Source organism: Prionailurus bengalensis, chromosome D4, assembly GCF_016509475.1.
Source record: "Prionailurus bengalensis isolate Pbe53 chromosome D4, Fcat_Pben_1.1_paternal_pri, whole genome shotgun sequence".
NCBI lineage: Eukaryota > Metazoa > Chordata > Mammalia > Carnivora > Felidae > Prionailurus > Prionailurus bengalensis.
Window position 1 is genome coordinate 63,478,351 of NC_057359.1, and position 26,007 is coordinate 63,504,357.

The 26,007-nt window shown below is 39.9% G+C and overlaps 2 protein-coding genes across 2 annotated transcripts; both read right to left on the reverse strand.

The window, feature by feature from the left end:
- Positions 1-25,925, reverse strand: LOC122474312 (bile acid-CoA:amino acid N-acyltransferase-like). The gene is made up of 5 exons (XM_043565185.1): positions 25,820-25,925; positions 12,941-13,078; positions 8,039-8,555; positions 4,538-4,740; positions 1-1,145 (listed from the first exon to the last, which is right to left on the reverse strand). Exons 3-5 carry the CDS (start codon positions 8,502-8,504, stop codon positions 549-551), a joined length of 1,266 nt encoding a protein of 421 aa, XP_043421120.1. The 5' UTR covers positions 8,505-8,555; positions 12,941-13,078; positions 25,820-25,925; the 3' UTR covers positions 1-548.
- On the reverse strand, positions 22,754-25,933 carry MRPL50 (mitochondrial ribosomal protein L50). Its single transcript, XM_043565186.1, has 2 exons — positions 25,820-25,933; positions 22,754-23,707 (listed from the first exon to the last, which is right to left on the reverse strand). Exons 1-2 carry the CDS (start codon positions 25,909-25,911, stop codon positions 23,320-23,322), a joined length of 480 nt encoding a protein of 159 aa, XP_043421121.1. The 5' UTR covers positions 25,912-25,933; the 3' UTR covers positions 22,754-23,319.
- Positions 25,934-26,007: the final 74 nt, after the last annotated feature.

Sequence of the window (26,007 nt, forward strand, 5' to 3'; positions counted from 1 at the left end):
TTTAGACACAAAAATTATTTCATTTTCTTAGCATTTGTTGAATTTATTGTAGACCGACTCAATCATGTTACCTCCGCATCAGCTTCCATATTGCCTTAAAATAATGCTCTAGTTTTTCAGTGACAATGATGTAACCATGAGCCATGAGCATATTTTCAATGAGAAATCTAAACATATTGAATTTGAGTTTTAAGAAATCAGCAAATATGAGCACCTGATTCTACACACGTCTGTTTTATAAACCAGGGGATTCTGTAGTTCATTTTGGTAACTTTCTTCCTCCAGAGAATTGCTATTATAATCATAAACTGGAAAATTTTAGGGCAGGTAGAGCCCTAAATTTATTTTTCGGAATAGAAAATCCTCTGTGTATGATGCTGGATTAAGTGGGAACCATTTTTCCCTTTCCAAGTCAAGACATGACCATTGCCATCCTCTTGCTTTCTTTTATTATCACCTCCCGCAATAAGAGGTCAAAGACATTGTTCCATGAAAATCAAGTGAAGGTCTGATATTGCTTCTCTATTTCTCAGGAACATTTTCTCTTCTCAGAGCTGACTGGTCACAACTGGAATGAGATGCTTCCTGAGAAACTTCTGGATCTCCTTCCAAGAATGCTCCTGTGCAGCTGCATGCAGGGTCACCTCTCCTCCCCACTGCATGAACAGGTGGAGTTTGGAGAGCTTTGAGGCACAGCACAGTGGGGAATAGGGAGGCTCTAACATGTGGCCTGCCCCGGGGTAAGATAGCAGGGTCCAATTGTCCTTCCCATTTCTCCTCAACTGTTCTGTGGCTTGCTCAGCATATGCTTTGCTGTTGATACTCTTATCATCTTCTCCCACAATGAAGAGGAAATGTCCCTGGGCCTTTTCAATGGGGAGAAAAAAGGTCTCACTGGCTTTACTTCTAGCTTCCTCAAAACAATACTGGAACTGTGCTAACCCTAAGGCATTGATAGATACTAACTGTGGAGAGAAGGACAAGGGCTGACTAATTTGACCACGATATACCTGTGGAGTGCTAAATACAAAGTTGGGTCCATTAATAAGCACGGTGGCTATGACCTGTTTTAGGTGAATAGCCATGGAGAGTCCAATCTCTGCTCCTTTGCTTATGGAAACTATCCCAATGCCTGGGCCAAGGACCTAAAAATAATGAAAATGAGACATTGATTTTATCCACCATTTAGCAAAACCCTACCATCTCAAACAACCAAAGAACTTGAATGGCCAATCGGAATCAAGCAAGGACTAATCCCACCTACATGCCCAGTTCTAGAGTTCTGAAATATGTAATGTATGTTCAAAGGAAATACTCCTTCAAGAATATGTCAGGCTTTCCAAATTAAATACTATGAATTCAGCATGGTGTTAGGTGCTGAGTTTAAAATGCCCTAAAGAAATACCAATGTAGTAGGGAAAAGAAGAAAAGGGCACATAACTACTGTGAATAGTATGAGTCAAGGTATAGCTGATTGGTAAACTTTGTTGTATCAATACTGGGGTCTCTAAAGGTCATAGGAAAGGCACTCTGTAGGAAAAGACTGAGGAAAAAAGGTAAAATTAGTAAAACAGAGCATTGAAACATGAACAGAGGATTCTACATCTGCTGTGGTTTCCACAGAAGGTTTCTCCTTTGGAGAAAGGTTTCATGAAGGAGCCTTGGCTCAGCTTCCTCTTCCCTGGTCAGTCACCAAGCAGGCATTTTTAGATCGTCCACCCTGTACTAACCACTGGGGGACACTGAGGGGAAAAAGGCACAAATCATCTCTTACCATCAAGGAACTCACTACCAGGTGGAGAGACAGGAGGGCAAAAACAGACAATTAGAGTAACTTACAAATTCTGCAATATAAGAATGCATAGGCAAGACTGCCAACCCAGATTATCAGGGAATAAAGGCAGGATCAGAGAAAGATTCTCAAAGGAAATAGGCTATGAATTGGGTTTTTATATTTAAAAAATTTGAGTTGGGGCACCCAAGTGGCTCAGTCAGTTAAGTGACTGACTCTTGATTTCAGCTCAGGTCATGATCTCACGGTTAGAGGGATCAAGCCCCACATTGAGCCACACATCAGGCTCCATGCTGACAGTGCAGAGCCTGCTTGGGATTCTCTCTCTTTCCCTCTCTCTCTGCCCCTACCCTGTTCTCTTTCTCTCAAGATAAATGAATTAATTTTAAAAAATGGGAACAAACAAGAAGGAATGGTATTCTATGCTATGTATAGGCTCACGAACAGGAGCCATTCTCTTATTTTGAGGGGCATGTATCCAGTCCCAAGGGATAAGTTCTGATGGATCTGAACCTAGTCCCCTTTTCTATGTATGTTTTCAGGCTCTCTTGTAAGGCCAGTACATTCTACCTAAGATCCTACCCTGCATATTAAGTGGGGTGACGTGAATCATCTCCTTTTGAATTAAAAAGAGCTCTCAAGCTCTGAAGTTCTAGGTCTTAATAGAAAAGATATAGAGTCACATCACTGCAATGAGAGATGAGAACCCAGAAAAGATCTGGCCAGGGAAGACAAAGTAAAAGGAAGTATAACATGCATGAACAATATGGTATAACAAAATGACACAGCTATCTGCAGCCTTTTGGCAGAACACTAACTCTCGTTACAATTTCTGCCACCAAATTTGGGATCAGGGATTTTAGGATGCTTAAAATCAACAGATGGAGAAATAAGACCTACAAGGAATTGAAAGATCTGTGGTCTATCCTCCCACAGAAGACAGCATGAGGCAGGTTTAGTGCAAGTACCAACAGCCTAGGAAAGAAATCTGGTTTCCAGGTCTCATTTAGTCATTGACTATCTAAGTGACATTGGTAAGATTACTGATAAAGAAGTCATGCAGCAAGTATAAGAGGAATCAGGCTAAGAAAGTGAAAAACCGAATCACACAGCCTCTTCATCTCTCAACTAAGTTAAGCAGAAGCTCAGCACAGTCACATTGCCTATTTGATAGCTCCAGGACAACTCCATTATATGCATCAAAAATAGTTTTTAAAAAAATTTTTTTTTTTCAACGTTTATTTTTTTGGAGACAGAGAGAGACAGAGCATGAATGGGGGAGGGGCAGAGAGAGAGGGAGACACAGAATCGGAAACAGGCTCCAGGCTCTGAGCCATCAGCCCAGAGCCTGACGCGGGGCTCGAACTCCCGGACCGCGAGATCGTGACCTGGCTGAAGTCGGACGCTTAACCGACTGCGCCACCCAGGCGCCCCTTTTTTTTTTTTTTTTTTTAATTTTTTTTTTTTCAAAAAATAGTTTTTTAAAAATTCAATGCATTGGGGCACCTGGGTGGCTGAGTTGGTTAAGTATCCAACTTGAGCTCAGGTCATGATCTAACAGTTTGTGAGTTCAAGCCCCACGTCGGGCTCTGTGCTGACAGCTCGGAGCCTGGAGCCTGCTTCAGGCTCTGTGTCTCCTCCTCTCTCTGCCCTTCCCCTGCTCATGCTCATGCTCATGCTCTGTCTCTCTCTCTCTCTCTCTCTCTCTCTCTCAAAAATAAATAAACATTAAAAATAATTAAAGATAAAATAAAAAGTAAAAATTCAAAGCATCAATAGATTGTCAGTGATCATTGCCCATCTAATTACTACAATTCTAATCATATTTTGGTGATCCTGATATAAAATAGGATGTGGTACAGAGACTTAATTTTACTTAGATCAATTCTTTTTAAGCAAAAAATATTAGCTGGGGCACCTGGGTGGCTCAGTCAGTTAAGCAGCTGACTTTGGCTCAGGTCATGATCTCATGATCTGAGTTTGAGACCCACGTTAGGCTCTTGTGCTGGCAGCTTGGAGCCTAGAGCCTGCTTTGAATTTTGTGTCTCCCTCTCTCTCTGCCCCTCCCCCTCGTACTCTGTCTCTCTCTTAAAAATAAACATTAAAGAAAGATAAAAACATTGCAATTAGCAAGGGCTAACATGCAGCAACCCTACAGTAGCAGCAAATCACATTTTAAAATTTAAAGAAGGTATAGACTAGAAAGAACTATAGCATTATTTTTAAGGCCTCTCAAATAGCTAAAAATGCAGACTCACTCCTCAAGAAAGACAGACTATCTTTCTGGTGAAGTCTGGTGATTAAATAATTATCAGAGAGGTGACGATAATAAATACATTTATTGAGGGTGTAGTATTGCCAGTGACTCTAGTGAGCACTTTGCTTGTGTTATCCCCTTAGATAATTCTCACAAGAGCCTTACAAAATAGCACCACTGCCATAGTATTTAATAGATGAAGAAACTGAGAATTAGAGCATGTTAGTAGCTCGCCCAGATTCCCACAACCAGATGGGATGGAGCCAGAAAGGCAACCCATTTCTGTCTGAATCTAAAGCCATTGCATTTTGATTCCATCATGGACACAGGCTAACTTCCCATTTTGTCTTTCTGAGCAGAAGACATTGGGTGTGAAAGAAATCATGTGAATAATATGGGTATGTATATAGAATCATACTTGGAAGTTAAAGGGTCACAGAGTGTTATGGTTATTTAAAACAGGAACTGAAAGAAAAGGCAAAAATTACCTTTGGATGTCTCAGGAGAAAGTTGACAGCTTCTTCAAAATATTCTAACTCTATTTTTTCTGGGTGCAAAGGCAGATCTTCATAGTCACAGTAGGCCAAGGCCAACGCAGCAAAGCCATGACTGGCCAGGAGACTGGCTCGGTATTCAATCAGCCCACCAATATCAGCAAACAAGTCAATTACCCCTGGGAAACGGCCCTCTCCTGAAAAAGAACAAAACAAAACAGAACTGGATATGAAGGGAAGGGAAGGAAAAAGGAAGAAAAATACGACAACACAAAGAAATACATCACAAATCGTGGAATTGACATATAAATTTTCAATGGAATCCCTAAATTTTCAGGGACAGAATTAATTCTGGGACAGAATTAAAGCTGATTGAATACACTAATGCAACACAATATCAGGAAGCTTGATTGGGAAACCTGTTCACTGACATGCTTCATCTCTGTAGCCAAGGACTACTGGGGACTCATAGTGGCTCATTTCTATAGTACCGAGTAAAGAAAGCCATTGAAATTAGGCAAGCACTTTTTAATCTATGAAGAGGTACACAATTAGGCTTTAGGACACCAATGAAGGTCCTGAGATTACACGCAAAATATATGTTTATATGTGCACGTTACTAATGAAAGCCTCTATGGATTTAATTGGGTTCTCAAAGTATATATGACTCAAAAAAAAAAAAAAAAAGGCTTCAAAAGTATATGACTCCAAAAAGTGAATTGAAATGATTATTAGCTATAATCCTGACTTAACACTGCTCTTTACATTAATCTGACTACACTCAAGCAGATGTAAATGATGAGGCTTTCACGCAGTAACACTGTTTATTCACTGCAGCTTAACACATGGCAAAAAGTAGAGGTGCTCAGAGTATCATTCTATACTCACTCTCTGTGTAGGCAACTTGTTTCCTAAATAAAGCAAGGTTCACACACTGAAAAAAAATTTATGATGCGCTACTGGGGGCATTCTATTCTTGTGTAAGTGATTTTAGCTAAGGAAGACTGGCCCCATCCACATTTGAAAAGAGTGACTTGGGGATGCCTGGCTGGCTCAGTTGATAGAGTGTGCGACTCTTGATCTTGGGGTTGTGAGTTCAAACCCCATGGTGGGTGTAGAGACTACTTAAAAATAAAAAATATTTAAAAAAAAGAAACAAGTGACTTGATTTAAAGGAATATTGGGAATTTTCAAAAGAAAACATTGCTGTGTTTCCTTATGTTGAGAGAAGAAATAAAATGATACTAAATATATCTTGGCTTTAAAATATACCACTTGTTAGGGCGCCTGGGTGGCTCAAGTTGGTTAAGCATCCGACTTCGGCTCAGGTCATGATCTCACAGTCTGTGAGTTTGAGCCCCGCGTCGGGCTCTGTGCTGACAGCTCAGAGCCTGGAGCCTGCTTTGGATTCTGTGTCTCCCTTTCTCTCTCTGCCCTTCCCCCCACCCCTCAAAAATAACCACTAAAAATTTTTTTTTGTTAATTAAAAATAGAACTACCTTCAACCCAGCAACTGCATTATTAGGTATTTATCCAAAGGATACAAAAATGTTGATTCGAAGGGGCACATGCACCCAATGTTTATAGCAGCACTATCGACAATAGCCAAAGTATGGAAAAAGCCCAAACGTCCCTCAAATGATGAATGGATAAAGAAGATGTGATATACATATACAATGGAATATTACTTGGCGATAAAAAAGAATGAAATCTTGCCATTTGCAACAATGTGGATGGAACTAGAGTGTATTACGCTACGTGAAATAAATCAGTCAGAAAAAGACATATCATATGATTTTACTCAAATGCGGAATTTAAGAAATAAAACACACAAACATAGGGGAAGGGAAGGAAAAACAAAATAAAAACAGAGAGGGAGACAAACCATAAGAGACTCTTAAATACAGAGAACAAACTGAGGGTCGCTGGAGGGGTGTTGGGTGGGGGCATGGACTAAATGGGTAAGGGGCACTTAGGAAGACACTTGTTGGGATGAGCACTGGGTATTATATGCAAGTGATGAATCACTAAATTCTAGTCCTAAAACCATTATAAAAAAAGAGTACTGAGCCTCTTATCCTAGAAGAATGTCATAGTTGAGAACCACTTTGAGACCTGACTCATTCTCTTTTGGCCCCCACAGAACAAGGAGGACACGAGCATGTGCGGTGTCCAAGAGGATTCACAAATACCTCTAAACCAACACATCATCCCAACGTGGGAGGCCTGCACCAATATTAAATTTTTCATTGAAGTGGAATAATAGAGGCACAGATGTTTGTGTCACTCACTGATCCCCACACACAATAATCTTGCCTATATGCTAATTACTGGGTGTAAACATATTCAAATTTGTCCAAACAACTAAATGGGTCATGATGACTTTGGAAAGGGAAGTTTTTATTCCTTCTACGTCGTCTATAACTCTATGCTGTTGGAAACCACTTCTACCACTTCAAGCTTCCTCAATCCATCTCAGTTCTACTAAGTGATTATGTTTTTATTTTTTTAATGTTTATTTTTGAGAGAGAGAGAGAGAGAGAGAGAGAGAGCAGGGGAGGGGCAAAGAGAGAGGGAGACAGAGGATCTGAAGGGGGTTCCACGCTGCTCAATGGGGACTCAAATCCATGAACTGTGAGATCACTGAGCCAAAGTGGGATGCTTGACTGACTGGGGCACCCAGGCACTCTGTGATTATGTTTTTAAAAGCAGAGAGAGAGGCATACATCCTGGCAATACGATGCCTGTGTCCCAGATCAAATCATGTGTCTGCAGAAGGGGGCCTCTGACACTCCTGAAACCTGGACCTGCCATGAGCAACTTCTGGAAAACTAACTTTGCTTCATTCAGTCCCACAATAAACCCTGATAAATGTACCAGTAGATGTTTTGAACCACTTACTGATATGTGGAGATCACTATGAGAAACTATGTGTATTCTGGTAAGTTGTATAGCCATTAAGAAGCATGTTGTATTTTCCGCAGATTTGTGGAATACTGTATAAATATGAAATATTTATGGAACTAGAGAATATAAAGTTTCTTTGCATCCTCTATATTTGTTGCAGTATTTCACTCCATAATATCATCAGCTTATTGCATGCGATGACCTATGCCTAAACTGAAACTCAGACAGGACAAAACCCCCAAGAGAAGCTGGGATACAGTTCCATGATATCAGGATAGGGGTCTTCAGATAGTCAGGCTTCAATATAGAAGGATTTCACATAAATCCAAAGCTATGGGAAACCCATAATGCAGGGACTTCATAAACTACATGTAGTCATATCCTTACAAAAGCTCCAGAATTGTTGAGATCAAACTTGAGTTGGAATGGGGCATCACCATATTCTTGTTCTGACCCAGAATTAACCCTGATTCTACGGCTGGCAAGGATTACACTATGTACTATCCATATCCAAGTTAAACCTCTAGAAGGACGAGGCATTCAAAAGAAGAAACACAAGGATGACAGTACCAGGTTAATTCTACTCACCAGGAGGGAGAAAGAGGGCTCCCCGAAGGTGGCCTTCTTGAACTTGGATCCGTGTGACACCAGGTGCTCTGTACCACCTCTCCAAAGTCACGCTGACTTTTGGATCAGTGGCAGCAATCTGGGCTAATGGTAAATTTGAATCATAAAGTTTTATCTGGACCAGGAAGGGGCTAGTCATCACATCTCTTTTCATCAATTTAGTTAAAAATTTTTCAGGTTTCAGGGACCAGAAGAGACCCATGGGGTGGACTCCTATATAGTCACCTCCAAGTGAAGGAGCATGATCCAGGTCTACCTCACCAACTTCACTGGCCTTATAGTAGGCTTGAGAATGAAACAGGTTCCCCTTTTCATCTTCCAATGTTGCCTGAAAAATCACTATCTGAGAGGGACGCAGGCCTGTAGCTCGGATGTGCACTGGCTCATCAGTCAGCGTGCTTGCAGGGGTAGCTGTCAGCTGAATCATTGTTACAATGTGGGACCTTGAAGATTCTTCAAGTAATGCTTTGAGTAAACCCTGGATATATATAAAAAAAAAATGGGATAATGAAATAAGACAGTGATAAGGTTAATGAGAGGTGAACTGGAACAGAAATCAGGATGCTTGGGATTCAGCTCTAACCCTCCAGTTGTTTAGCAAATATACTGATATAATCTTCAAGTATTAGATACCTGAGAGCTTTCAACGAATTTATAGAATACATAAAACAAGTAGATAAGTTTTATAATCATTATGAACCAGGGTGGAGGAAGCAGCAGCCAAAATATGCATGAATGGTATCAACATATCCAAGGAAGATATCGCAATCGGCCACCAGAACCCTTGGAAAATTAGATGCAGTGGAGGATAAGAGTGAGATGTGCAGTTGAAAAGGGGGGCTTGTTAAATATCTATATATATATGGAACTGGTGACTTCACTACTAATCCCCTTCCCACATCCTTCAGACAGAATGCCTGGCATCTAAGAATTCATGTCTAACAGAGTATTAAAAAAACAGACAAATCTTCTCAAAAGTATGAAAATAAAATCTTTGGGAAGAGCAAGGAGGCTGACATATGTATTATTCCCTAAAGAAAAAATATTCCTGGCTTCAGAGTTAGGATTTACCCAGTCCTAAGCAAAACCAGGCACTGACCAGCCCTTCAGACACCCCAAAATTTGCTGGGCTTTTTATAACTTCCATCTTAAAAATTAGGGAATGCCTCTCTCCTTTGGTTAGTGTGAAGAAAGCCACAAAAATGACCATTATTCCCATTCTAATAACCTAAAATTATCTGTATAAAAACAAAATCAATTAAAAAAAATTTTTAAAGCTTATTAGATTGTCAGGAATCTAAATAAATTAAACTCTAGTGAGTAACAAACTCATCATAGGAGAGAGAAAACTTTCTCTTCTACAGAGTGACTTTTATTTATGACAAAGCAGCAAAAAAGAAATGCCCATCAAAAAAATAAGGAGAAATCAAAAATAAGGAGAAAGTATAATGGATGTGTGTGGGCTGGTTTGATAGATTCGAATCCTGAGAAACTCCAGCCAGAGTCTTTCTCCAAGTGCCAACTCTTTAGGACCTGGCCATGTGCTCTAGGACAATACATCAAAGAATGGGAGCAGAGACATGAGCCAAGAGAAATCTGTCTGCAGGTCTTCGGAAGAAGCAAGGCAGCTAACTTCCAAAAGATAGGGAAGAATAGCAAAATAGAGAGATTTCCCCAGGCTCAGAAAGCCAGGACCTGGGACTGCAGAGCAAAGAAATGTCCTTGGTGACCCTCCTTCCAGAAGAATTATAAATCAGAGGGAAATATCCTACAGTTAGAAAAGCTAGCAACCTGGCCACAAAAACCAAAGACATCTCCAGAAGTTCAGCAATGGTTAGGCACCAGTTTCTTCTGATGAGAAGAGCCTAATTTCATATCCCAAACTATGTGAAGCCAGGGGTACGCTGAATCAGATAAAGCTGAGACAAAGCCCAGATCCAGCTGGACTACAGGTCAGCCCCTAATTCTACCATTCTGACAGAACAGGGCTTTGCTCTTTTCTTGAGGTAAATATGACTTAGTCTACTCTTTTTTCTTTTTTTTAATGTTTATTTATTTTTGAGAGAAAGACAGAGCATGAGTGGGGAGGGGCAGAGAGAAAAGGAGACACAGAATCCGAAGCAGGCTCCAGGCTCTGAGCTGTCAGCACAGAGCCTAATGCAGGGCTCAAACCCACAAACCGCGAGGTCATGACCTGAGCCAAAGTTGGTTGTTCAACCGACTGAGTCACCCAGGTGCCCCTAGTCTTTTCTTTTATATGAAATATCTGGGGTATAATAAAAAAAAATTACAAGGTGCAACAGAAGCAACAAAATCAACCCATATTCATGATGAGAGCAAACAATCAGTAGGAAAGGGCACAGAAATAGACAAGAGAGTGGATTTATCACGCAGGAACTTTGAACTGACTACAATAGAATGCTATTCAGGAAAAGAAAACAATCGAATTACTGATAAATACAATAACTGGGAGGAATCACAAGAGAATTATGCCACTCCCAAATGATTACATATTGTATGATTCCATTTATATAACATTCTTGAAATGACAAAGTTATTTATTTGTTTGCTTATTTGTTTGTTTTTAGAGAGAGAGCAAGTGGAGAAGAGGGGCAGAGGGAGAGAGAGAAAGAATCATAAGCAGACTCCACGCTCAGCATGGAGCCTGATGCAGGGCTCGATCCCACAACCCTGCGATCATGACCTGAGCCAAAATCAAGAGTCAGACACTCAACCGACTGAGCCACCCAGGTGCCCTTTGAAACAACAAAGTTAGAGAAATGGAGAACAGATGAGTGGTAGTGGTTGCCAAGGTTCAAGGATTGGGTTGGGAGGAGATGTCTATAAAAGGACACCATGAAGGATCCTTGTGTTCATAAGAATATTCTGTATCCTGATTGTATCAAGGTCAATATCCTTGTGACACTGTACTACAGTTTTGCAAGATTTTACCATTAGGGGAAGCTGGGTAAAGGGTACATGTGTTCTCTCTGTATTATTTCTTACATATGTGGTAAGTCTACCATTACCCCAAAATAAAAGCTTAGTTAAAAAAAATAACTGTGATAAAAATGCTAAAGGATCAAGTAGAAAAGGCAGACAAAATTTTTGAGAATTTCATCTGGGCATGAAAGTTGTAGAGAAGAACCAAATGGAAAAGCTAGAAATAAAAAATACAAGAATAAAAATGAAGAATTACTAGATAGACTTCATAGAAGACTAGAAAACAACAGCAGAGTAAAGGACCAGACTAAATTGCAACAAAGAAAAAAGGGTATAAAAGAAAAACAGAGCACTTGAGACGTGTGGAACAATATCAGATTCTACTATGTGTGTAATTGGTGCCTCAGAAAGACAGGGGAGAGAAAGGCACAGAAAAAAAGTTTTAAAAAATAGTAATGGAGAGGCACCTATGTGGCTAAGTTGGTTGAGCATCCGACTCTTTTTTTTTTTTTGGTGCAAAAAGATGATTTTTTTAAAGCACATGGACAGGACCCATGGGCAGAAAGACAGAAAGAGCTGCTCCAGGACCATGAGAAGAGACTGGTTCGAGCAACCGACTCTTGATTTTGGCTCAGACCATGATCTCATGGTTACTGCGTGGGCAAGAGCCCCTCGGTCGGGCTCTGTTCTGACCATGCAGAGCCTGCTTGGGATTCTCATTCTCCCTCTCTCTCTACCCCTCCTGCCTCCCTCCCTGACCCCTGCACTCTCAAATGAATAAACTTTAAGAAAATAAATATTGACTGAAATTTTCCCAAAATTGTTGAAAAATATCTTGCCACAATTACAAGAAACTCAGCAAACCAGAAGGAGGACAAACACTAAGAACACCACAACTGCAGCATTGCCTATTATCATTAGTTAAGCTAATGATAATAAAATATAAAAAGCAAATATTAAAAGCAGCCAGAGAGGGGCGCCTGGGTGGCTCAGTCGGTTAAGGTTAAGCGGCCGACTTCGGCTCAGGTCATGATCTCACGGTCCGTGGGTTCGAGCCCCGCGTCGGGCTCTGTGCTGACAGCTGAGAGCCTGGAGCCTGTTTCAGATTCTGTGTCTCCCTCTCTCTGACCCTCCCCTGTTCATGCTCTGTCTCTCCCTGTCTCAAAAATAAATAAAACGTTAAAAAAATAATAAATAATAAAATTAAAGCAGCCAGAGAAAAATGGAAACCTTACATATAGGAGAATTAACAACATAAATAATGTTTGACTTCCCATCACAAGCAATGGAAGCCAGAAGACAATAAATTTTTTAAATGCTTAAAAGAAAACATAAAAACTCCAAAATTCTCTATCTAGCAAAAATACACTTCAAAAATGAAGGCAAAATAAAGACATTTCCAGGAGGTGGGGAAATGGGAGACATTATGTCTGTGGTAGACCGACATTATAAGAAATGCTGAGTTGTTGGAGGGAAATTGGACCAGATGGACAACCAGATCTGTGGGAAAGGATGAAGACCACAAAAATGGTAATTATAGAAGCCCATTTAAAAACATCTTTAATATGTATACACACATATATGTGTGTGTGTGTGTGTGTATTTAAATGCAAGTAAGAGACTATATAAAATAAAAATAATAACAATGTCTTGTGGGGTTTACAGAATACACTGAAATAAAATATAATGACACAAAGGTGGGAATGGGGTAAATAGAATTAAACTGTTGTAAGATTATTATATATTACCTGCTATTTTTCGAGCAATACAAGATTATTTGCAGGCTGACTGTAATTACTTAAAGGTACTGTTAGGAGCTCAGCTGAGCTCAGGGAGATAGAGAAAGCTGAGTGGCTATGTGTCAGAGTAGCTGATTAAACCAACAAGCCAAAAACAAGAGTGAAGCCTTTAATCACTTACTGTGATGGGAGAAAATGCCTGGGCAAGACGAGGCTCGATGGTCTGAAGTTGGTGGCTCAGCCAGAAGTGGGGGTGGGTTGTTGAGGGAGCTCCAAAGGATCCAGCAGTTCTGAGGTCAGGAGAGAGTGAGGGGAAGGGCTAGAAGTAGAAAAGAGCTAGGCGCTGAATCACAGTGAAAAGAAATGTCTTCAAGTATCCCTCCTCCTTGCATATAGAAACCTCAGCAGACACACCTTGACAAGAATTTGGACCCTGAACAGGCCTGATATAGAGATCTACAATGGGCAGGGAAGGCAAATACGAGAAGAACATGATGGGCCTGAGTGACTAATGACTATGGAGACCAGTAACTGCTGAGTGGCTTAAGTCCTTGGCTCCAACTTTTTCAAGAGGCTGCCATGCACTGACTGTACCCCAAAACTGGTGCTGGAAGGGGAGCTTTCTCCCATGATGCCTGCCAGCTAAAGCCTTTGTAATTGCCTATGGTCAGTTCTGGAAAATCATACATAGGTTTTTAACTAGGAGCTAGACTCCTCAGGTACATATTATATTCTATAGAGTCTCACACACACACACACACACACACACACACATTTAAGTAACCCCAAAAGAAACAGATGTTTCATTTACTATGGCTGTGTAGTAAATCCCAAAATTTAAAGGCATACGATAGTGATTATGTTCATATATTCTGTGGGTTGGGAATCAGGACAGGGTTCAGTGAGATCAGTCATCAGTTGCAAAGACAACTTTTCAGAGACTGCTAAACCAACCTCCACAACTGTGTAAGTTTAAATCCTTAAGAGTTACAGATCAGCGGGATTGAGGAGGCTAAAGGAAAGATTATTTATCGTCAGTTGATATTTCAAGCAAGCCAAGTTCTGAAATCGCTGTTGGCTATACCATGTAAATCCTTGTGCAATTCTAGAGAGAGGAGGCCAGTAACATGTGACAGCAGAACCTGGTAAGAGCAGGGTTGAAGAATAAATATGATAGCTTAATTATTCGAGAATAAGAAGAGAAACAGGGTGGTGGTTAAAGGAAGGGTCAAGTAGTTTGTCCTATCTTGGGTTGCTCGAGAAGCCTACCTTGAGGTAAGAACTCAAAACAAGTAGTGTATTTTGAGGGGGTTCCAGGAAACAGGAATGCAGAGGGGCAATGGGAAGTATCCAATAAATGGTTAGCTAAGGGCTGAGTGGTAAGGGAGGAAAAAGCCTTAGTTTCCCACCACTTCCAGCCTGCCATGCTGAGAGGTAAAGCTGACTCTGGAGGCCCAATAAAACTATCAGGCAGAGGAATCCAAGGTCTGATGTTGTGAGTCAGGCCTGTGCACTAATGCCACTAGGGGAAGTATACACAGGCAAGGTATTGACAGTATCTGCTAACACGACAGTCTGGGTTTTTTTGTTGTTGTTGTTTTGTTTTTTGTTTCATTTATTTTGAGACAGTGTGGGTGTGTGTGTGATCTTCAGATGGGGCAGAGAAAGAGGAAGAGACAGAATTCCACGCAGGCTCTGCAATGTCAGTGCAGAGCCTGACACGGGGCTCGAACCCACGAACCGTGAGATCATGACCTGAGCTGAAATCAAGAGTCAGACACTTAACCAACTGAACCACCCAGGTGCCCCAGGATGAGTTTCTTTTAATGTCAGCCCCACATCAGGCTCTGCGCTGGGCATGGAGCCTGCTTGGGATTCTCTCTCTCTCTCTCTCTCTCTCTCTCTCTCTCTGCTCCTCCTCCCCTTCATATGTGCTCTATCATTCTCTCTCTCAAAATAAATAAACAAACTTAAAAATACAAGAAAAGAAAATCATCCTTCAAACAATATAAAAATGGGACCACAATTCAAAAGCCCAAACTAAGACAGTTTCTTCTATACTATTCTAGGAAGTCATCTTTAAAAAGAGGGAGAAATATTAATGGAGATATGGGGAAAGACTGAATAAAGAAAAGTTAATTTCAGAGAGCCTGTCATTCTCCCTCAGAAATATAAATTCTGGCTTGATATCTTCATAATCACAAGTTCCTATGATATCCTTTCTAAACAAAATCCAACAGATAAGACATACCCTTATCTGAGCACTCTTTGAACTCCAAAGCTGAGATTACAAAATGAATAAAAAGACTATTTGTCCACACGAACTGCCAAATTCCAAACACTGAAAGTAAGAATCTAATTTTGTGACTCACTCAAGACCTGAGACTTTAACCCATCTCCAACTAGCCCAGAAGAGAGAGCCCTGATTACAAACCAAAGTACCTGACTTTTTCCTCTTGAGCCTCCCTTTCCATCCCTAAAGGAAGAATGGCACTCCCTAGAGTTCTTATTAATCAAAACCCCAAATACATCTTTGCAATCTGACCAAACTAATACAAGAGAAGCACCGGCTTATGGCCCACTGTTTGCTCTAGTTTCCTATTAACTTTTAAAACGTATTGAACCCAGTCCCCTCCTATTTTCCCCTTTTTCATTCTCTATGCTTTCTAAACCTCTCCCTCTTAGGAATAGCACCTACATTTTACTCACATATTTTATTAATTTTTGTCATAAACAAATTGCTTGACCTTCATTGGCACCATTTGGCCATACCTTTGCTCTATAAATAAAGAAGTCAAGGACTTTGACTTACTACCAAAGAGTTCTGAACTGAGAATTGCAAATGTGGCCACAGTAACAGGCAACAAAATACTTGCTCTTGGGCCCACAATTTCTGCTTTGGGAATGTGGGCAACACCAAATCTCCCAGTCATTACCTCCCCCTCCTGAACTAATTCATAGGAGCTCTTGAGAGCCTACTTAATGCTATAGAATGGAGCATTAGTGTGTGGGAAATAAGGTTAGGAATTCCCTGAGTTTCCACCATGGGTTAACAAGGCATAAAGAATTAGAAAGCCACAGGATAAACACACTCAAGTTTGGGTAAACAAGATTAGGTAAACAGGGCAAAGTCTCCCAGTATAGGAGAAAGGTATAGGAATAGGAAATCTCAGGATGGAAGCATCCAAAATGAGGTAAACAAGATTAGGTATTCAGGGCAGAAATTCCCCCCAACTTAGTACAATAGCAGAAAGCTGCTTTCATAGGAAGGAAGGACAAAAAAAAAAAAAAAAAGGAAAACAGGACTTTAGACAGGGCAGGGCAAAGTTGCCCAGAGTGGAGCCAATTAGCAAAAGAAAGGTGTCTTTTTGACCCTGAGGTAGCCTGCTCTGTCTTTCTTTACCTAGGCCAGTTTAGGTAAACAGAGGTGGTGCCTCTTATCTTTACCTAGGCCAGTTAGGTAAACAGAGGTGGTGCCTCATATCTGCTGTAAAAAACCTTCCATCCAGCTCCAGGATTTTGTTTTGTATTGACCCAAACTGCTAACACTGCATATCTTCAAAACCCCCTTTTCCCCATGCCCATGAGTTAATGTTCATGGTTTCATTGTCTCTTTGTGCACATCCATCATGCTTGTAAGCCTTCTGATCCTAATAAAGATGGAGCAAGGACCTTACTCAGGGCCCGTCTCCTCTCGGACATTAGCCTCTCTTGCATTTCAATTCTGCAGACGCTCTCTTGCTGGACAAGAGAGAACTCCAGACCCAGGGTCTACGACATAGTGGGATTTTACATGATAAGAAAATAAAAGCACTATTAAATCATTGAGCCCTTATTTATTTATTTGAGGTGACAGAGCACTTTAAAAGTATGAGTTTAAGGGCACCTGGGTGACTCAGCCAGTTAGGCATCCTACTCTTGGTTTTGGCTCAGGTCATGATCTCACAGTTCATGGGTTCGAGCCTGCTGTCGGGCTCTGGGTTCTGTGCTGACAGTGCGGAGTCTGCTTTGGATCTTCTGTCTTCCTTTCTCTCTGCCTCTCCCCCACTCACTATCTCTCTCTCACAAAAATAAATAAATAAACGTTAAAAAAAAATAAAAGTATGAACTTAAAGAAACTGTTAGTAAATTTATCTTCCTTAATTGTAAGGACTTCTGATCAGCCAAAAACTCCATGAAACACTTGAAAATACAGGCTGCTAACTTGCAGTAGACTTATATTACACATAAAATTTATTAAAAATTATTAAGCAGTGGGGGCACCTGGGTGCCTCAGTCAGTTAAGCATCAGACTTCAGCTCAGGTCATGATCTCATGGTTTGTGGGTTCGAGCCCCATGTCGGGCTCTGTGCTGACAGCTCGGGGCCTGGAATCTGCTTTGGACTCTGTGTCTCCCTCTCTCTCTGCCACTCTCACATTCTGTCTCTCTTTCTCTCTCTCAAAAATAAATATTTTTTAAAAATTAAATAAATTAAAGCAATAAAAATAAGACTCATAACTATATTCAAAAACCTAGGTGAACATCACAAACATAATATTGAGTGTTAGATGCCAATCATAAATGAATATACATAGATTAATCATAAATTTATGTATGCTAAAAAATTATATAACATACTTTTAGAGTAAATTTTTAAACAAAAGCAAGGAAGAGATTACCAAAAGAGTCAGGATTGTGCTGAAAAATTATCAGTGTAGTTCACATTGATAAACTGCAAGTAAATGGATGAAAAATAATATACCATGCAACAGTAAGCATAAGAAACCCTAAGTGGCTATATTAATGTCAGATTAAGTAGATTTCAATATCAAGAGTATTATCAGAGATGAAAAATAATGGGGCACTGGGTGGCTCAGTTGGTTAAGCATCAGACTCTTGATTGTGGCTCAGGTCATGATCTCACCATTCGTGGGATTGAGCCCTGTGTCAGGCTCTGTACTAGCGGCCTGGAGCCTGCTTGGGATTCTCTTTCTTTCTCTCTCAAAATAAATATTTTTTTTTTTTAAAGAAAAAAATAATAGGGGCGCCTGGGTGGCTCAGTCGGTTGAGCATCTGACTTCAGCTCAGGTCACGATCTCACAGTCCGTGAGTTCGAGCCCCGCGTCGGGCTCTGGGCTGATGGCTCAGAGCCTGGAGCCTGCTTCCGATTCTGTGTCTCCCTCTCTCTCTGCCCCTCCCCCGTTCATGTTCTGTCTCTCTCTGTCTCAAAAATAAATAAATGTTAAAAAAAATTTTTCTTAAATAAAAAATAAAAAGTAATAACAATGACAAGTTTGGGGCACCTGGGTGACTCAGTCAGTTGAGTGTCCTCTTGGCTTCGGCTCCGGTCATGATACCATAGTTCATGAGATTGAGCCCTGCATCAGTCTCCCTGCTGTCAGAACCTGCTCGGATTCTCTTCTTCCTCTCTCTCTGCCCCTCCCCGCTGGCATGTGCATTCTCTCTCACTCTTTCTCCCGCAAAATAAATAAGCTTAAAAAAATAAATAATGGCAAATTCATAAAAATCATAAATCCTAATAAAGGATTTCAAAATATATGAGGCAAAATTTGAGACAGAATTAAAGTGAGAAATAAACAATTCCATAATGATGGTTAAAAATGTTAACATTCCTTTCTCAGCAATTGATAGAATAACTTGGCAAAAATCAGTTAAGGCATAAATTTAAACTATGCTATCAATGACCTTGACCTAATTGCTATTTATAGAACACTAAGCCCACATGATGTATTTAACAAGATAAACCATACACTGCACCATAAAATTAATCTTAACAAATTCAAAAATGCTGAAATCAGAGAGTACTTTTTTAGACCACAATGGAATTAAATTAGAAAGTAATAAAATAATCCAGAATATGTTATTCCTTATTTGTTCCCAAATATTTGAAAATCAAACACACTTCTAATTATCCACAGGTCAAGGAAGAAGTCAGAAATTAGAAAATATTTTAAACTGAATGATAATGGAAGTACAAAATGAAAATATTTGTAGGATGAAGCTAAAGCTACAAAGTGAAATTTATCATCTTAGTGACTTATACTGGAAAAGAAGTTCTAAAATCAACGACCCAAGTCTACCTCAAAATCTAGGAAAAAAGAGGAAAGTAAACCCAAAGTAAATATAAGAAAGGAAACAAGAAAAGCATATTATCAATGAAATGGAAAATAAACAACAGAAAGAAATTAACAAAGACAAATTTAGTTCTTTGAGAAGACAGACAAAATTGATAAACTACAAGCCCGACTGGTCAAATAAAAAGAATAAAATAACAAATATCAAAGTGAAAGAGGGCTTATCACTGCAGATCCAATAGACATTAAAAGGAAAATAAAAGAATATTATAAAAACTTTATGCCAACTACTTTGACAACTTAGAAATCATTCAAGTAAAAACTTGAGAACTTTTGCACTGTGAAATAAACTAATAAAAATGATATAGAAAAGTAACTGCAGATAAGATAAAGCTCATGTGTGCAGGTATGACTGAGTTCAAGGTACTTGTCACTTTATACTTTAAGATACACAAGAACACACTTTAATGGATTACAAATGAAGAAGTAGGACAGGAGGGCCTGGCTGGCTTAGTCAGTAGAGTGTGACTTTTGATCTTGGGGTTAAGTTCAAGCTCCATGTTAGGTGTAGAGTTTACATAAAAAAAAAAATTGCCAAAAGGATGACTTGCGATTAATAAATATTTATCAACACACACACACACACACACACACACGGAAGCAGGACCAAGTTGCCCATTCCTAGGTTCAGAGTCAAGAAATTTACAGTGGAATGATTTCCACTTCTGAGTAAAAGGGAGTTTTATGGCAGACCAATACTCAACTATAAGAAAGCCAGATTAAAACAAATAGATAAGAATAAAAGCAAAAAACTGGCAATAATTTAATTATCCAGTAATAGAATATTGGTTGAATAATTCCAGTAGTCCTCCCACCCCTACCCCTTAGCTACAGTTTCACCTTCCACAGTTTGAGTTACCTGCAGTCATCCCCAGTCTCCAAGTAGATAAGCCTCCTTCTGATGTAAATCAAGTCAATAGTAGCCTAATGCTACATTACAACACCTAGATCATTCACCTCACTTCATCTCATCACATAGGCATTTTATCATCTCACATCATCACAAGAAGGGTGAGTACAATAAGATACCTTCAGAGACCACCTTCACATAACATTTATTACAACATATTGTTATAATTGTTCTATTTTATTATTAGTCATTGTTAATCTCTTACTGTGCCTAATTATAAATTAAGCTATCATAGGTCTGTATGCATAGGAAAAAACATAGTATATATAGGGTTCAGTACTATACAGGGTTTCAGGCATCCACTGGATGGCTTGAAATGCATCTCCCCAAGGTTAAGAAGGGACTACTGTACTTAACATCCAGTTATGGCATAATGCATTATTAATCAAATTTATTAAGGACTTTTAAAATGTAGAAACACTCATAGAGTGAAGGGAGCAGGGGGACAATGTCACAGTAAATTTTAAAATACAGGAGAGGGGCGCCTGGGTGGCTCAGTCGGTTGAGCGTCCGACTTCAGCTCAGGTCACAATCTCACGGTTTGTGAGTTGGAGCCCCGCGTCAGGCTCTGGGCTGATGGCTCAGAGCCTGGAGCCTGCTTCTGATTCTGTGTCTCCCTCTCTCTCTGCCCCTCCCCCATTCATGCTCTGTCTCTCTCTGTCTCAAAAATAAATAAACATTGGGGCGCCTGGGTGGCTCAGTCAGTTAAGCATCTGACTTCAGCTCAGGTCACGATCTCATGGTCCGTGAGTTCGAGCCCCGCGTCGGGCTCCGTGCTGACAGCTGGGAGCCTGGAGCCTGCTTCCGATTCTGTGTCTCCCTCTCTGTCTCTGCTCCTCCCCCGTTCATGCTCTGTCTCTGTCTCAAAAAATAAATTAAAAAAAAAATTAAAAATAAATAAATAAACATTAAAAAAAAATACAGGAGAAAAGTTTATTTTCATTTAAAAATGTACTAGTATATTAAATGATTATCTGAGCAGTAAGATGGAAATGGTATTTTTTGTCTTTCCCAAATTTTTAAAAAAAGTGCTTTTATAATCAGAAAAATGACATTAAAATTAAAAAGGAGAGGGAGAAGTCTACTTATGTGGCTTAAAATACATAGTGTTTGTACAAGACTATTTCTATTAACCCTGAATATTTTATCATCAGGGTTTTTGTAAGTATATTTATGGAGTTCAAAGATCCAACTAAGTAAAATTAATGGACAACTTCTTGTATACAGCAATCACTTAATTTTTACAAATGTAACCTTTTAGAATTATATCAAGTTTTGTTACTTAAGTGAATAAGTTAGCAAACCTAACTTAATGTTCAGGAAAACCAAAGGTCATTATTCTGGTATGTTTATTGTGTTGGACTGTAGAACAGTGACGCCCTCTAGAGTTATTGATGGATGTGCAGTTTATCTTTTCTGGTAGCTCAGCTTTCGAGGATTGCTGCTTCAGGGTTGGAACTTTCCCACTTCAATACTAGGGTCTAGGGCCATGTTACTCAAAACATTATCACCATTGCCTAGGAGGTTTTTAGATACACAGAAGCTCAGGACCCACTTTTGATTTATGGAATAAGAATCTGCATTTTAAAAAGACCACCAAATGACTTGTATGCACATCGGATTTTGAGAAACACAGCTCCAGTCTACAAAGAAGTAATTTCTTCTGCCTTTACATTCATGAGAAGCCTGGTTTTACAGTTCTCCAACTGAAACCAATTGTTTTTTCAAACCGCCTTTATCATCCATTACTTCCATCATGCCCTTTATACATTTTCCTGTCTCCAGATCAGAAATAAAAGTTGTGTGGGAAATGAAATGATCAAATCCTGTATGTAAAATTCAAATATTTCCATACTGAAACCCTCTCACATAGAAGGTATATAATAGCTCTGATATTTAAGCTCCAGACACTCTGATACTCCAGACTTCTGAAAAGCTCTTTAATGTACAGGTTATTAAAAACCTGATCATCTGCTGATGTTTATTGGGCATGACTGTAATGTAACTGATTTTTCTAATATGCCAGAATTTATACACCCACATGATTTTTGCCCTCTTCAAAGTAGTCATCCTGGGAAAGAAAATAAATGCAATTTCCTTTGTTTAAAACCTGTCACTTTTCTTTCAGAACTGTAAGTAGTCAAGATAAAATACAAGAAATTCCTTCTCCTTCTTATTACTCTCTAGCCATTATCTAAAGTCTAAACAAAAATAATCCCTAATTTAATCACTTCCTCATCTAACATCTGTAATTCAGAACTGTCTGGTAACTTGCTATTTGAGTTATTTCCACAAATTGAGTACACCAAAGTCTGCAAAGACTTACCGCCCTAGTGGATACCCATAGGTATTCAAAGCTGCTTTTAAAAAGTTACAGAGAAGGGGTGCCTGGGTGGCTCAGTAAGTTAACCAACTGACTTTGGCTCAGGTCACGGTCTAACGGTTCGGGGGTTCGAGGCCTGCATTGGGCTCTGTGCTGGCAGCTCAGAGACTAGAGCCTGCTTTGGATTCTGTGTCTTCCTCTCTGTCTCTCTGCCCCTTGCAGACAGCTTGCGTGCTCTCTCTCTCTCAAATATAAATTAAAAAAAATAAAATAAAAAGTTACAGAAAAGATAAAGGGTTTGAAATAAACATCATCTCCTTTGAAGAGCATATTCATTTAGATACAGAAGCTGGCATATCTTTAAGAAAAATCACAGCACTTCATAGCTGGCATATATATTCTTTCGTTTATAATACTTAAATTAAGGAAATGATAAGGCAAAAAAGCAAATTTTACTTTTTTTTTTAGTAGGCTTCACACTCAGCATGGAGCCCAAAGTGGGGCTTGAACTCACAACCCTGAGATCAAGACCTGAGCTGAGATCAAGAGTCGGACGCTTAATCGACTGAGACATTCAGGCAACCCACAAATTTCACCTTTAAAAAATTTAAAAATACACAACACTCTTCAAGAAATTTACTTTAATTCCAAAAGAGATTAATCTGGAATGAACAGTATCATTTTCTACTATTTTTACTCTTGTAGTAAAGCAATGAAAGAAACAACTTGCTGTAATATACAACATAAGATTTTTACATTTCTTTTATACATATCTACGTTTCCTTATTTGTATATGTACTATACATAATTAATGCCACCTTAGGTTTAAGAGTCCTAACAGGATTAAAACCTGTTTTTGCATCTACTAATTTATGCGTAAAAAATAAAGACCATGTGTGAACATATAATAGCCTTGTATCTTAAACCCAAGTTTAATTACAGTGTCCTCCAAAGAAGGAAATTTTCATACATGATTAAAGACTTGATTCCATTAAAAAAACAAAGTTCCAGCAAACGTGAAAAAAGAAAATCTTGTTAATTCATGATGAGAAAAAGAGATAATTCATCCTTCCACAGAAAAAGTGGGTTTAGAGAACAGTTCTGATAGCATTTCACATGGTAACATATCAAAAGTCTAAATAACCAGCCCCCTTGCTCAGGACAAAATGATCTTAATGAGCTCCTCTTCTGCTCAGTAACCCCAAGTGATTTTTACATTGGGAGGCAGATTACTAGCAGTAAGTTCATCAAATTTAGATTGATCCCTAATAGGCACATTATAGAAATCAAGAACATCTCTGACCCTGCACATCTGGTGAAGCCTGGAGTTGGGCACTGCATGGCCCAAGTCATCAGCTAAACGTGCCAAGAAACTGAACTTCAGAAGGCCATCTTCCAGGGACACATCCTGCCAACTGTTACCAACAGAGGAACCAAAAATTTCTTTGACACAAGATTCCAAACGACTCTGGAGATCTTCAGGTGGTATGTATGTTCGGCTTCGTAAGGGTGGACACACCAAAATAGGCTCTTTCTTCGCTTCTTCTACTGTCTCAGCCACCACTAGCTTTTTCTCTTTTCTAGAATGGTCAAAAACAAGTATGTGAATCTCTGGTTAACTGCACTAATGCAGCTGACAAACTGACAAACACCAGACCTAATCTTACCCATCTATCTAAATCAACCAATAATTTGCACACTTACTACTCTTCTGGGCACTGGAGAGAGAAGAATAAGATAGGTGCCTGCCTTTGGAAGCTTATAGTTGAACTGAGCTGATACAGACAGAAAAGAAAAGCTACTTACAGATTTCACATGCTGTAAGAATTCCTAAGAACACGTAAAGAGGTAAATCGCCTGTCTGGGATTCCCAGTTTCCAAACCCAACCAACCGCTCTAACCTCATGTCCTACAAATCTACTAGAAACACTCCATGCCCTACCCACACTAAACTACTACATTCTGTTTCCCACTTTCCTGAGGTCATGTGTTCCCTCAAGTTACATCCTACAGGAGATGCCAATTTCATCTTTGCCTATTGAAATCTTACTTTAAGTCCTAGAACAGAACTGTTGTCTTCCAAGGAGTTTTACTTCATTTCTCCGAATATAACTATAAATTCCTCTGATCTAGTATAGCGCTTTATATTGCTTTCACAGCACACTTCATCGTACCAGAGTTTTATTTATTTACATTCTATTTCTCTTACTAGATCATGGTTTCTCAGCCCAAACACTTGACATTTTGGACCAGATAATTCTTTGTTGTAGGAGGCTATCCTGTAATTGCAAGATGCTCAGCAGCATCCCTGGCCTCTACCCAGGGCAGGGTAAATGCGAGGAGCACTCCTATGCTCCAGTCATAACCAAAGGACATTGCCAAACGCCCCCTGATAGGCAAAATTATCTCTGGTTAAGAACCACTGTACCAGATTATAAACTCCTGAATACAGAAACCTGTTTTATTGATTTGGGGTCCTTTGAAAACTGCTTGAATAACTACTACTGAGTACATGGGCCAACGTGAGGAAATCTGCCTAAGACACTATTTCAGTGCTTAATGAAATATTATTCACTCTTGTTTTCCATGGAGCTGGTATCTGACTGGGATTGGTCATCACTACAAAAATTGGGAGGCATCAGAAATGAATGATGGGGGGGGGAGAAAGGACGAAGTACAGAAGGAAGGAAGGGGAGGGGGGGAGGGGGAGAGGGAGGAAGGAAGGAAGGAAGAGAAAAAAAGAAAGAAAGAAAGAAAGAAAGAAAGAAAGAAAGAAAGAAAGAAAGAGAAAAGAGAAAGAAAGAAAAAGAAAGAGAAAAGAAAAAAGAAAAGAAAAGAAAAGAAAAGAAAAGAAAAGAAAAGAAAAGAAAAGAAAAGAAAAGAAAAGAAAAGAAAAGAAAAGAAAAGAAAAGAAAAGAAAAGAAAAGAGGGACGCCTGGGTGGCTCAGTCGGTTGAGCGTCCGACTTCGGCTCAGGTAATGATCTCGCAGTTTGTGGGTTTGAGCCCCGTGTTGGGGAAAAGCAGTAGATGGAGAGTCAAAGACGGGTTCCAGCTGTGCCATTAACTTGCTTTCAGCAAAATACTTCCTATGGGGCCACCGTTTCCCCATATGCCAGAGCACTTAAGCTCTGAGAAGGGACTTTGTTTCCACTGCTGTAACCTACTTAGGGAAATGCTGGGCCAGAGAGGGCGTTTAGTTAACTACCTGTTGATGAATCAATGAATGGACAAACGAACAAAACGAGGAGGCCACGCTTCATTTCTGAATCTAGCTTGTGAAGAAATACCCCGCGCAAATGCACTTAGTTTACCGAGCACTTTCACGTTCATGTTCCATGTTACTCGTTCCAAACGAACCACTTGTATCCTGATACCACAGTCGGTGCCTGGAACACAGGGTCAGTACTGTCTGCTTACTACACTAACGAGTGAAGTGGAAGGGAAAGGGGGCGGCATTTCCGTTATAAGATGAGAAAACTGAGGCCAAGACTGGGCCCCACCACTCAAGGACACCCGCGCTGAAGCCTCTGAACTCAGAACCTAACGTACTTTCTCGTCCTATCCCAAGTCAGGCGCAGGGCCAGGGTACCGTCCTAATAGCAGGACTCCCACTTTTGAATTCGTCCTTTCATCCTCCTCAGTTTCTCTCACTTTCGCTGAACGAGACCCACCATCTAACCTTCCGCTTTACCTGAATCGAGACCAAAATTCTCTGCGTGGTGCCCCTAAGACTATCCACGTGAGGCCTCTTCTGGTAACGCCAGACACTGACAGGGCCGCCATCTCGGAGGAGAGCTACCGGCTGGGGCTCTGCCCCCCGCCGGCAGTGACGCGCCAAGACCAGCCAATCAAGTGTAAGCTTAGTGGTAGGTGTTCCCT

What these genes read in the sequence shown, in the direction of transcription:
- LOC122474312 (XM_043565185.1), bottom strand. Translation starts at nt 8,504, where the DNA reads ATGATTCAGCTGACAGCTACCCCTGCAAGCACGCTGACTGATGAGCCA. An exon ending in AGCCCTCTTTCTCCCTCCTG is followed by an intron (nt 4,741 to 8,038) that starts GTGAGTAGAATT and finishes GTTCTTTTTCAG; the next exon opens with GAGAGGGCCGTTTCCCAGGG. An exon ending in TTCTCCTGAGACATCCAAAG is followed by an intron (nt 1,146 to 4,537) that starts GTAATTTTTGCC and finishes CATTATTTTTAG; the next exon opens with GTCCTTGGCCCAGGCATTGG.
- MRPL50 (XM_043565186.1), bottom strand. Translation starts at nt 25,911, where the DNA reads ATGGCGGCCCTGTCAGTGTCTGGCGTTACCAGAAGAGGCCTCACGTGG. An exon ending in GAATTTTGGTCTCGATTCAG is followed by an intron (nt 23,708 to 25,819) that starts GTAAAGCGGAAG and finishes TGACCATTCTAG; the next exon opens with AAAAGAGAAAAAGCTAGTGG.